The sequence below is a fragment of the Eptatretus burgeri genome, chromosome 15 (genome assembly GCF_056783735.1).
Source record: "Eptatretus burgeri isolate ZD-2024b chromosome 15, Ebu_testis_v1, whole genome shotgun sequence".
In the NCBI taxonomy this organism is placed as follows: Eukaryota; Metazoa; Chordata; class Myxini; order Myxiniformes; family Myxinidae; genus Eptatretus; species Eptatretus burgeri.
In genome coordinates, this window is record NC_140975.1 from 35,251,062 (window position 1) to 35,263,677 (window position 12,616).

At 42.7% G+C, this 12,616-nt stretch overlaps 1 protein-coding gene across 2 annotated transcripts in view; it reads right to left on the bottom strand.

The window, feature by feature from the left end:
* The window catches only part of DRC8 (dynein regulatory complex subunit 8), a 65,311-nt gene that overhangs the window by 30,606 nt on the left and 22,089 nt on the right, over positions 1 to 12,616 (bottom strand). Inside the window, exons 6-7 of one of the 2 annotated variants that reach the window (XM_085857509.1) lie at positions 9,942 to 10,008; positions 4,040 to 4,485 (exon numbers count right to left, since the gene is read on the bottom strand). In XM_085857509.1, the coding sequence (XP_085713635.1) occupies positions 4,364 to 4,485; positions 9,942 to 10,008 (189 nt within the window). In that variant the 3' untranslated portion in view covers positions 4,040 to 4,363. Of the gene's footprint in view, positions 1 to 4,039; positions 4,486 to 9,941; positions 10,009 to 12,616 lie in introns of those variants that run through there. The other variant, XM_085857508.1, reaches the window with a different exon arrangement.

The following is a 12,616-nucleotide window of genomic DNA, read 5'->3' on the forward strand; positions in this document are numbered from 1 at the left end:
ATAATTGCATCAGTCAAATGATTCACCTGATCAGCATGAACATTTTGGAGGGTCATCCAGGGCTAAATTGTCGGGGGGGGGGGGGGATGATGACATCATCGGTCATGGGGTTCAGCAGGCTATATATATTGTTGGGGGTCGGTGGCAAGAACGACTGTTTGGTGGGGAAAATTGCGTCGTCTCCACCAGACTCCCTGGAATTATAGGCCGTCTCTCCAGATAACTCCGAAGCCGGCGGGTCGATTAATCGACCGTGAAACGCCAATATCTCGACCGTGTGGCATATGGTTAATTGTCTAGATCCCAATATACCTAAATAACCACCGTCTTGGCTACCGGGGATTCATGCCCTTGGCACGTCTTTCTCGAACCGGGTCACTACCGACTGCGGTAGAGTTCCAACTAGCGACTACCAACTCAGGTTCGGTTGCAGTCAAGCGGAAACTGCCAAAGCCGTGCCGGCTAGGATTATCGGGGATGAAACCCCATCTGAACTCAGACCCGGACCATGCTGGACCAAATAAAGAAAGGACGAACGAGCTGGGAACATTTCTAAAAATTTATTTACAATAAATTATGACAAGAGGTGAGACTTATCGTGAATATGCAATGCAATATTTACAATGATGAAAGAAACACTTAAACAATTCTACTTTTAGACGGGCCCATACGCAGTCACACACACAAAAATAAAAGAAACCCCGGAGTTTTTATTGGACCCTCCAGCCGATGAGAGAGACGAGCTGGGGGTCAGAGTTCGGATTGGCACCTGTGGGTCGTCAAAGGTCCCAGCCGCAAGTGTGGGACTCGTGGCGGTAGCCGCGTGGAGCAATCGGAGCTCTGAGGCGGAGATCGGGGTCGTGGACGGGACCCACCAAGGCTCCACGAGCAGGCTGGCCCACTCACTCTCCAGCCCAACCACCGTCAACCAACTTGCAACCACTCAAGCACCCCAGATCTCCCAGCGCCAAGGACCCTCCGAGTCTGCTCGGGGATATATATCTCCTCCCACACGGGGAGGGGCCTTGGCGAGAATTATCTCGCTGTCCATCCCTCATTGGCCCACAGCCGCACCCCACCGGGCGGAGCCATGGCCCCTGTTCGGAGACCCCAGTTATTCCTCCACGTGGCTTCGCTTGAGAAGAGTAACAGGGTCAATGCTGAAAAAGCCATACAAGAACTACGAGCCGAGGACTGGAACCGCGAGGCCCCCTCTCGGCAAGTCAAGGTACGAGTAGCCAACGGGTGGTGATTGCACGTGATGGGCAGGTTGGGTCATGCAGATGGGATGGCTTGTTGGAGGGTTTGTTGGATGTAAAACCTAACTAAAGACGTCACAACGCACACATTTAATCCTCCTGCTAAACAAAAGGACGGGGTCCTGACTACACACGTACTTACTAGCATAACTAACTTTGGGACCTGAATGTTGAGTGCGCATGGTTTCCAGATTCGTAACAATATATATATATATATATATATATATATATATATATATATATATATATATATATATATATATATATATATATATATATATATATATATATATATTAATATATATATATATATATATATATATATATATATATATATATATATATATATATATATATATATATATATATATATATACACACACACACACCTTTTTTTTCTTTTTTCAACATAAAAGCCTTTAAAAATCTCAAACGGCTGAACAGATTGAGGGGGAACTTTTACAGGTATGATCACCTACGTGAGGAAAAAGAAGTTCTCCACCTCATGGTGTCATAACTCACATGGTTTGGCAGCGATGATTTTTTTTTTTTTGAAGAATAAACCTTCAAAAACAACCAGAACAGCTTGATCGGTTGAGGGGAAACTTCACCCACATGTTCCCCAAGCATTGGAGATACCAGGGTGTTCTTGTATTATAATTAATAGATCACATGGTCTGCTAGCCATATTGGATTGAATGAAAATCTTCAAAAATATTTCTTGACGTGAAATGTCAGTTATGACCGAGTAGTCAAGGGGAATATATGTTTCAAATTTCAACCTGATCGGACTCGTGGTCTGGCAGCCAGAATTAATGTTTTGAATCAGGGTTGGGGGGATTTAAATCAAACTTGGAACAATTATGTAATAATGTGGGCAGAGGCATATCTGCTGTGACGTTGAAGAGTGCTGTTCTAGTTTTTAATTGCATAGATATTGAAACCATGCTATCTCAAAAATATTTGGGGTTGTACAAAATTCCATCTGTGCCAATATAAATAACAAAGAATGTTTCCTTATCAAATAGCAAGTTGTAATTTTTTTTTGTTTTGTCATCTTTTGTATGACAGCTGTCAGATTACCATAAGCTGTGATATCACATAGGGTAAAGGGATCAAGTTTTGCTTATCTGATGTGCATATGATATAGGTTGTCTGATTGAAGATTGAGAATGTTGCAGAGACCCTGGAATCGCGTAGTGAGAAAGTCAACATCTCTGGTCTTGACTTATCAGTGTCCTTTGAGGATTTTTGTTGGAAGTGTCGAGGTGGGGGACAAGTGCCATTGGATTCCTCTATGAAGATAGCAAATTATTCTTTGAAGATTAACAAGAGAGAGCAGGTTTTACAAATGACCAAAAGGTATGGAAGGAAAGTGAACATGCACAATGAGAAAAGGAGTAATAAAACAAGAATGAGTTGCAATGACTCAGAGAGGCATAGAATGGGAAATGATCAGCATCTAAAAGATTGTGGGTGAGCAGCAGGGGGGTGTCACATTTGTCTTGAAAGGCTGAAGTGCAAAGGACATTGAGAAATTTCCATAATTGTGAGAATAAGGAAACTCATGAATGTAGGTGCACAACCAACTTGGACTTTGGGTAAGTGTGTTTCTTGAGGAGCATATGTGACTGGGGTGGCTTGTGGAGGGCAGGAAGAGCAAGGCCAGATTGTTTCAAATAGAGAGCTCACCAACTTGCTGCCTGTGGGAGAGTGCACTGAATGGTGCACAATCTGGTCATCTCTCGATTTACCGTATATTTTTCTTTTTGTGGTAGATGGAGGAATTTCATCAGAAAGATAGTATAAAGAGTCGCTTGGTCCGTGGGCGTGTCGGAGACATCTCGCTGCAAACTAATTAGGGAAACTGAGCTTAAGTGTAGCGTGTCACCACACGGGGAGGGTGGTGGTGCTGCCTTAAATTAGGTAGGGTTTAAGGATGATTTCTCCGAGTATATGATTGCCCCCTGTGACCTTTTTCCTATGTTTTTGCATTTCAAGACTGGCGATAAAAAGTATCGTCCTTAAAAACAACAACCGAGCTGCACATCCAGGCAGGCAAGAGACCTGCCTCCAAAAAGTGACAGCTAGGAAATCACACCCCCGGAGTGGATGATTGATGGGCATGATGTCGGAGAGTGAGAACGGCAGTCAGAGTCTCGCGTTTGGCGATAGGCAGTCGAGACGCAGACTCAGAGTGGGACACGAAGGACGACGGGCGGAAGTGAGAGAGGCAGGCTCGGTGGGTGAAAGAGAAAGGCATTACGGATGGCTTTCCCTCGACACTGTGAAGAAGGCTGCACAATTCTCGTGTTCATGCTGAGATGAATTGGCTTACATGGTGGAGCAAGATGCTGGCCATTCACTGTTGGCTGGATCGTGTGGGACCAGCCTCAAAGCCTCGGTTTGTGCCATCGGGGAAAGGGACGGCACTATTCTGCAGAGAGCAGCGATGTTGGCAAGTGCGATCGACGAAAGAAGTTGCACGGCAATTTCTGAGCCCTGGTGTTGAGTATCTCTCCCCTCCCCCTGCCCCCCCCTAAATTGCTTCCTGTACGTTTTCCTGCCCAGAGAGCGGCTGGGTGCTCTTTCCCGCGTAGGGATGAAGCGGTTTGGTGACATTCAATCTTCTGAAACTCACTTCTGGGCAAACAGCTAAGTGTCAGGATAAACGAGGGATTTTTCTTTCATTTATCCTGTCCCCATGTCTGTATAGTAAGTCTGCACGAGGCGCCTCAAAATTGGATTCAGTTTTACCTCACGTTCCGTTTTTAATATTACACTTTGAATTATTATCATTAGAAATATTTGATTTATTTTCATTAAACCCCGTTTTTATTTAAGTTGCTTGTGTCGTCGATTTGTCGTGGGTTCGAGTAATAATCCCTTGTCCTCCGTCCCGTGTGCTACCATCCTGGTGAAGTACCTAGCTGTTTCATTCCCGCATGCGCCATAATGTTCAAGAATCTCAGCTGTAAGCCCCCAAGGGAAATCGTTTGGATATCCGTCCAGGTCAGGGCGATGCAACAATATAAACAAGTCTCTTCTCAAAGATATAATGAAAATACAATAAACTATCAGTGATTGGAAAGATTTTTCATTCATTACAAGTATCTATCTTCGATTACCAACTTTGATACAAAGTCCTCGTATAAAATGATATGCCTGTCAGCATCCACAGCAGCAGAAATCATTTCATCCATTTCCGCTTGGGTAAACGGTTCTCCTAAAGAAAAGAAGAACGGTACAGTTCTTGTGATTGCTTTCTTGAAAAAAAAATCCATACCCCACCAATCTTTGCAATTATTTAAGTGGAAACAAACTTCATACTTTGTGATATTTTTCCTTCAAAAGGTGCACTTACTCTTTTTATTCACAAGAGGAAAAATTGAATGGATTGCAAGCAACTTCAATCCAGGATGAGGCCATTAGACCCATCAAGCCCAAGTAATCCTTCCAATATCTAAACAGTACCTCCTTATCTGCACTACTTCCAAATAACTATCAAACTCAGTTTTTTAACTGTGACCTATTTCTGCTCTCACTACCTTTCCAGGGAGACTATTCCATGCATTTACTACTGTGAGTGAAATACCCTGGCATAGTACCACCCTAACTCCCCTCTTATTAACCTCTACCATCGGAGGTTACTGTTTTCACCCCTTTCTGTTTGTTTATTATCTTGCCAAAACGAAGTTTTTGCAAAATGAAGTTTTTGCAAGATATGTTAGTCAGCTTGTATGTTTTTTTTATTTTTTTTATTATTTTTTTTTTGTTTTGTTTGTCTGTAATCACGTATCGATCACTCTGCAGAGCACAGTTATCATTGGAAATTTTTGTAACTTCGCATATCAGAGTCCTATAGAGGTCCCTTTCAGCGCATAAAATTTTCAAGGTCACTTTGTCGCAAATCAGGGGAGTCGACGAAACCCTTATTTTTTTGAGTAATTTTGATCGGATCGTCTTCAAACTTCATGGGAATATAGTTCATGGTCTGGCGCTTAGCTGATTAATTTTTGGTGGCGATCGGCCTTGACCTTCATGGTTAGTGCCTGAGGTGAAACATTTGACCCTAAGGTCAAATTTTCAAGTTTTAGGAACCATATCGTGTAGTACCTCAAATTGAACACCTCGATGAGTGCTTTCTAGATATGTCAAGCTTGAGACATTATGACGTTATGAGGCAAACGCATATTTTTCATGGTTACTCTGTAGAACGATTCTCATCGGAATCTCTCGTAGGCAGATATTCCTAAAGGAGTCGCTCCTGGTGGATAGCAGCTCTGTTCACCTCAGTGTGACCTTAAAGAAGTCACACGTGGTCACCTTTTGGTAAGATACGGGTCACCCTGCGGGTGACATTGGTTTTATTTGTTTGTTTGTTTATTTGTGAACAGTATTATGGAAAAACTCCTCGACGGATTTCGACGAAACTTGGTGGGGGGGTTAGGTATGGTCCAAGGATCATGCCATTAGATTTTGGACTTGGTCCCCCCCCCCAAAAAAGTTAGAGAAAAAATTTTTTTTTTGCATTTCTACATGTTTTAAGTGATTTCCAACTCCCCCCCCAAAACAATTGTTGGAGAAAAAAAATTTTTGCAACTTTTTTTTTCATCAAAATTTCGATTTCTTTTTTTTGCATTTCTACATGTTTTAAGTGATTTCCAACCCCCCCCCGCCCTCCCAAAAAATGTTGGAGAAAAGACCTATAACTCTGTCAGCACTGTTGACATCATATTTAATGAATAAGATACAACGTTCACTTGAGTGACCCAGCAGTATTGGCGGCGGAGGTTTTGCACTCTCCCGAGTGCCCCCCCCCTCCCCTCAAGTTTACTCTGCAACTGTGGGCCTTGGTCCTTTCACTGTGCATTCTGCTGGACAACTCTTCTGCCCTTGTTTTTTCTGTCACCCTTAATTATCTTAAACATCTCCCTCTAGCAGATCTCGCAATCCCCTCCTTTCTATTGTAAAAAGTCCTGTCTCCTTCAGCCGATCTTCATAGCTTAGTCGAGCTTAGCCCAGAATCCATCTATTAATGACCACCCCTCCGAGCTTCTACTCCCCCACACCACCCCACATTAGCAAGCAAACCACTCCATCGATGTGACTTTTTTCATGTTCTGCTCGTATCGTATATGGATGGACTTAGATTTTTCACATGAATATATTATAGATTCTGGTAATAATGATTGAATTTCTTTTGAGCATTTCAAATCATTCTGTAAGGGATCTCGGCTCGAGTCATAATGAATGCATCATAGATTCACTTAATTGGATGACAGATGAGTTTGATATAAATTATTTTATAGAATTATTTAAGGCAGTTGGGGAAGAGGCAATCTTGACACCCATGGACTGTTATGCCAGTGTGACAGGATAAGCTATCGATGTCTTTAAAATACTCCAATGACTCAGCGTCTCAAATAATCTCCGATGGTGTAACCTCGCACCAGCCTTCTCGTAGCAGGGTTGTTCTCACTAACGGGTGTCGAAGTGAAATATGAATCAATAGTGCTTTAACACCAGTTGCCTGGGGCAGATGTGGCTCGTTAGCCTCGGTAGATAGCTCATCTCGGAGAAGGAAACTGAATCAATCTGCCACTGCCTTGCGGTTCAGGTTTTGAAACCCAAGGCTAAGGGCAGGCAGGTCGGTGGTCTTTCTGTCTTCTACCACCTCCTCTCCGGCACCACCCCCCCAAGCTCTGTACCTCTCCCCCCCCCATATTTCCACCGTCTTTTATCTTCATGTTCACCACCATCTTTTATCTTCCCCCATCCAAAACCATGATCTTTTCTACCCCCAATAACCACCCCAAACCCACCTCCTTCAAATTCCCTGCCCTCCTTCCTGAAAGTCCCAGTAGTGTCCAACTTGTATACCCCGTGTTCCCTGCCCCATCCCTCTCCCTTCCACAGATCTGTTAATGTCTCTGTTCCCCACTGTTTTGTCCTTCCATGACTAGGAAATCCAGTCACTAAGATTGCCATAACTGCAGGTTGAACTCTGAATTTCTCAAACGTTAACAAAATTGGAACATGGAATATAAGATCAATGAATCAGGGAAAGTTAAATGCAATAAAGTGAGAGATGGAGAGAACAAGAACTGAAATTGTGGGGATAAGTGGAGATGGATGGACTGGTTTGGGGTAGTTTCGATGTGAAGATTGCAAAGTGTTATTTTCTGGTCATGAAACCTGTAAAAGAAATGGAGTGGCAGTGATTTGCAATAATAAGACAGATGGGTCAGAACTGGGATAAAACCCAGTCAATTATAGGATAACATCAGTGAGATTGAAAGGACATCCAGTGAACACCACCATCATTCAGATACGTGCTCAAACTTCTGCAGCAGTTGAAAATGTGGAGGAGTTTAGGGAAAGATGTGTGAGTACATCATGAGGAAATCGAACTTGGATGACATACGAGGCTGGAATCAGGATTGGAGAAAGAAGTTTCAACAATCTAGAGGATGCTGATGATACCACTCTGTTGGCAGAAAGTAACCAGGACTTGTTGAAACCACTGCCATGAAAGGAAAGTGAAAAAACGTGTCTTCCTTTCAACTAAAAAAGATTAAAATCTTGTCAACTGAGATGATCGAGGTATTCAGATTGGGACATGATCACGTGGAAATAGTGGAAAGTTTCATCATCTTGGGTTCTAAGAGTGAAGTGGGTCCCTCTCTCACACTCTCACACTACTCCCCCCCCTGTGTTTTCAATGATTGATTAATATTTCTTTTTCCATTTCAGCGATCTACATTCTACAATCTTGCTTTTAAGCTCACATGGAACGTAGTTCCGGGGAGCTTATGGGATGGCGTGTCGTTCATCAGTCTGACGTCCTTGCAACTTCTTCTCTGAGACTACACACACAATTTTGATAAAACTTGACCACAACCTTCTTCACCCAGTTTGTACCAACGTTTATTAATGGCATTAAAAAAAAACCGGGCTTGAAGGAGGTCTATGGGGAATTGCCCCCCAAAATAGGTGCTTGCTTTCTTCTCATAGATCACACAAACTATTCCGATATAACTTGACCACAACCTTCATCACCCATGATGTACCAAAGTTTGTTTACGGCAATAAGGAATGGGGGGGGGGTGGGGGTGGTTGCTCCCCCAAAGTATGTATTTGCTTTGTTCTCCAAAAATACACACACAATTTTGATAAAACTTGACCACAACTTTCATCACCCATGATGTACCAAAGTTTGTAAACACCATTAAAAAAAAATTTGGGATACGAAGGGGGTCTACAGGGGTTTGCCCCTTAAAATAGGCATTTGCCCTCTTCTCAGAAACTATGCTCACAATTCCGATGGAACTTGACCACACCTTCATCACCAGTGATGTACTAAAGTTTGTTCACGACATTAATAAAATCGGGCCCATTACATTGGTTCATTTTGCTGATTCCGCCCCACGTTGACTTCCTCCTCGGTTTCATTATTCTACTAGGTGAGCGCCCAGGGTTATTGGCCCTATTTTTTATTAGGTTTCTTCGCGTGGCAATGTTCAAATATGAACTGTGTAACGATCTGTATGTTTTTGTGTACTACTTGTTTGCAATATTCAATTTTATTCTTCTCTGTCGTGATTCATCAATGTGTGTGCCGTCTCTTTGATGGACATTAAACTGGCCGTCACATCTGCCAGAATCCCCCCTCCCTCCACTCCCCTTCCCCTCCTCCTCACTCTTCCCTCCCTCCTTTTCTCCCACCTCTCCTGCCCCTCTCCCCCTCTCCCCCTCTCCCTTTCTCCCTTGCTCTCCCACCTCTCCCTCCCCCCTACTTAAAATTAAATAAGAACATTATTTTTACTGTTTGAAATGTGGAAATCTATTACTACTACTACTACTACTACGACTCCAAAACCAGCTGCTGACTGGCCATTCTCTGTTGTTCCATATCTTTCCTTGGAAAATAAATCAGAGCTTCTCACAGTCTACAAGGCTTTTGTCTGTAGCTCAATGGAGTGCTGCTCTTCCTTGTGGGTTGACACCCCAGCATCACAATTGTCTCTGCTGGATTCTGTGGAATCTAAATCTTTCCACATTATTGAAATCTCCCCTGATGAGTCAACTATATTTTCTACCATATCTTCTCCATTATTATTCCCTCTGTTCTCTTCGTTCTCCAACACTCCCCAGCAACTCCAGAAATGCACACATTCTTCCAGTAACCCTCTCCTGGTTAAATTTCCAAAATCCAGGCTGACTGGACACCTTAACTCCTTTTAATCTCATTTCTGCAATCTATGAAACCACCTTCCAGAGGGCGTTCTTTCCCACTCTTCTCTCCAGGGCTTCAAGCAAGCTGTGCATGACCACCTTGTGTCATTTCCCCCATCCTGGTCCATTATCTTTATTACCCCCTTTAATCCACCCCCAACCCAACCCTTTTCCTTGCCGATTTCAGTGCTTTCTCTCTGCCTCTCTCGTCCGTTCCCCCTCTCATTTCCTCTCCGGTTCCCTATATCTCCACCTCTCTCTCTCCTTTCCTGTTCAGTTATTTCCTTGCCGGTTGTGCCCAATTATTTCCACGTCACCGCACTGCTAATTACACCTTGCTCTTTCATGAGCCTTGTTCTTGTGGAGAAAAAAAAATGCTTTGTAAGCAGATTGTACATTTAGCACTGTGTGCAGAATTTTTTTGCTGAAGCATAAGCAAAGTACCTGCTTGCATCATGTAATGAATGAGTTCTTCAGGGGTGAGATATCCTTTATCATCCTGATCCAAAACCTGCAATGATATCCAATGCAGTAAAAAAAGAAGAAAAAAGTTTATAGTTCTGATTCTGATTGAAAAGTTTATAGTTCTGAAAAAGGTAAATTCTAAAACAGGTAAATACAACAAGGGCACTCGGGAGAGTGCAAACCTCCGCCACGCAATGCCTGATTCACGAGAACATATTGGACCCAATACATTTTTGAAATATCATACAATACAGTACTACAGTATATCTTTTTTGGTCCCGTCTCTCAATGGTGAAGAATCACTCAAAAAATTAGAGTACCCAGATCCAGATCTTCACCAAAATCTAATCATTTCTACCTTGTCACACACCGAACCTGTCCACTAAATTTCATCGGGATGCGTCCACAATTTTTTGAGATATCCTGCACACAAACAAACAAACAGACAAACAAGAAGAAGACATCTTGCAGAGCACGATACTTGCAAAATCCATAAAACACATTTCACCTCAAAAATAATTGGTGGGTCAATTAAATGACCAAATATGCAAATCCTGTTTAAACTTCAAGTGAATCAGATGAAAATTGACAATTTTAGAAATTCGGCCGATGTTGACCTTTTAGCCAATGAAGACCTCAAACGTAATTGGTGGTTTAATTCAATGACCTGATTTGAAAATCCTCTTCAAATTTCAAGTCAATGGGATGAAAATTGAGGATTTTTGAAATACCACCTTGGTTGACCTTGGGCCTATGTTGACCTCAAAAATAATTGGCTAGTTGAATTCAGTGACCTGAAATATAAATTCTCTTCAATTTTCATGCAATTGACTTGAAATTTGAAGATTTTAGAAATCTCACCTAAGTTGTTGGGTGACCTTTGGCCAATGTTGACCTTTTAACCTCAAACAATAGGCTTCTTCCTTATCACAAACTCTACCATGTGGTGAAGTTTGGTGAATATCAGTTTAAAATTGTGACCTGTAGGTGATAAACAGACAGACTAACAAAATCGACTGACCAATATACTTGAAAAATCTTAGATTTTGCAAATAACAAACAGACAGAAAGGGGTAAAAACATAACCTCCTTCACCTTCGGTGGTGGAAGCACTTTCTTCTTTAAATAAAATACTGCTGCTTTGATTAGTAAGAGAACAGTGTTGCTATCACTTTTTGGTTTGACTAAATAAAGGAGAAAAATAAAGGATCATTTTAATATTACATGTGCAGATATAAGCAAAAAGGGAGGCAGGGAGGTGTTTTCTACAAAATCGAGGCTCATGTAAGAGCAAAGTGACTGAGGGCATGAACTGACAATCAGCTCCAGGAGTAACTCTGCCACAATAAGTATAGGCATGAACTTTGGGTGTCAGAGGGCAGGTAGAGCAAGATGAAAAGTGAGAATATAAATCTTAAAATCTACCAATCTGCCTGCAGTAGGTGAGGAGCAGACCCCAAGACTCAGCTTCCTCCCAGAAGATGTACTTATTATTGATTAAACGCCAACAATACGAAAACCCTTTCACTTGACTGTTTCCAAGAGGGCAAGATGCAAAGCAGTTGCAGCAGCACAAAGTGGAAAGCCAAACTAAACTTTCAATGTCAGTTTGGCACATGGTCCAGCAAAGATAGATTGTGCAAGACGGTGATGCTGAGGAGTTCCAGGTTTCTACCTTTGAGGGTTGACCAGAAAAGTAAAGTGGGTGGTTCGACAGCCGATCTTTATGGTGGGACAGAGTAACATGTTGGACTTCACTGCATTTAAATACATAGTCCATTTTTTCCTCCCACACCACACGAGAAGGGTCAAACTCAAAAACCAAAAAGTCCACAATGGTGTAAAGATGGGAAAATGTAATCAGGATGGGGGGAGGGGGAGGGGAGTGCCCACAGATAATTTGGCTTACAGTAAAATAAAGAGGGGGTGAGGGGCTTCAGGGAACTTTGCACACAAACAAGAAGTGTTCCAAATGGCAACAACAGTGCAAAATAATGCTCTCAGGAGGGGCTTCCATAATCTCATGCTCGATGTGGCTCCAGTCGTGAAGTGACAAAAAAGGGGATTCATCATTATTTGCCAGATAATGAGGCAGCCTCCCAGGATACTTCATCCGTATTCGGGCCTCAAGCTTTCGAGCAGCAAGTCTGTGCGGACACCAACTCCAACGGTACCCTCTACTGTGTACTGCTTGGCACACTGAGGAGTCATCAGAAAAATGATACAAAGAGTTTTCCAGGAAAGTGGAGAGGTAAATGATCCATCCATCCATTGGGACTATACTCTGTGCAGAGCATTGGTGCTGCCTAAGCAGTCTCCTTGGCTATTGGGCACAATCCTGGACGGGTCACCACTCCGACACAGGATACCAGCAAGCTGGCACTCATTCTGCCGACCTCGGAAGGATGACAGGCAGAGTCAACCCCAACTGGTATTAATTCAACAGCCAACCAGGATTCAAACTCAGGACCCGAGGATCCCAAGCCCACCAACCTTATCATTAAGCCAACACCAGGGACAGGTAAATGATATATACCAATAAGTTTGGTCCTAAAACACTGCCTTGCAGCACATTAGCCTCAACAACATGATTATGAGAATGCCAGCAAGAACGAGTCATTGTTTCCATTTATGGAGAAAAATCAGAGAACCAC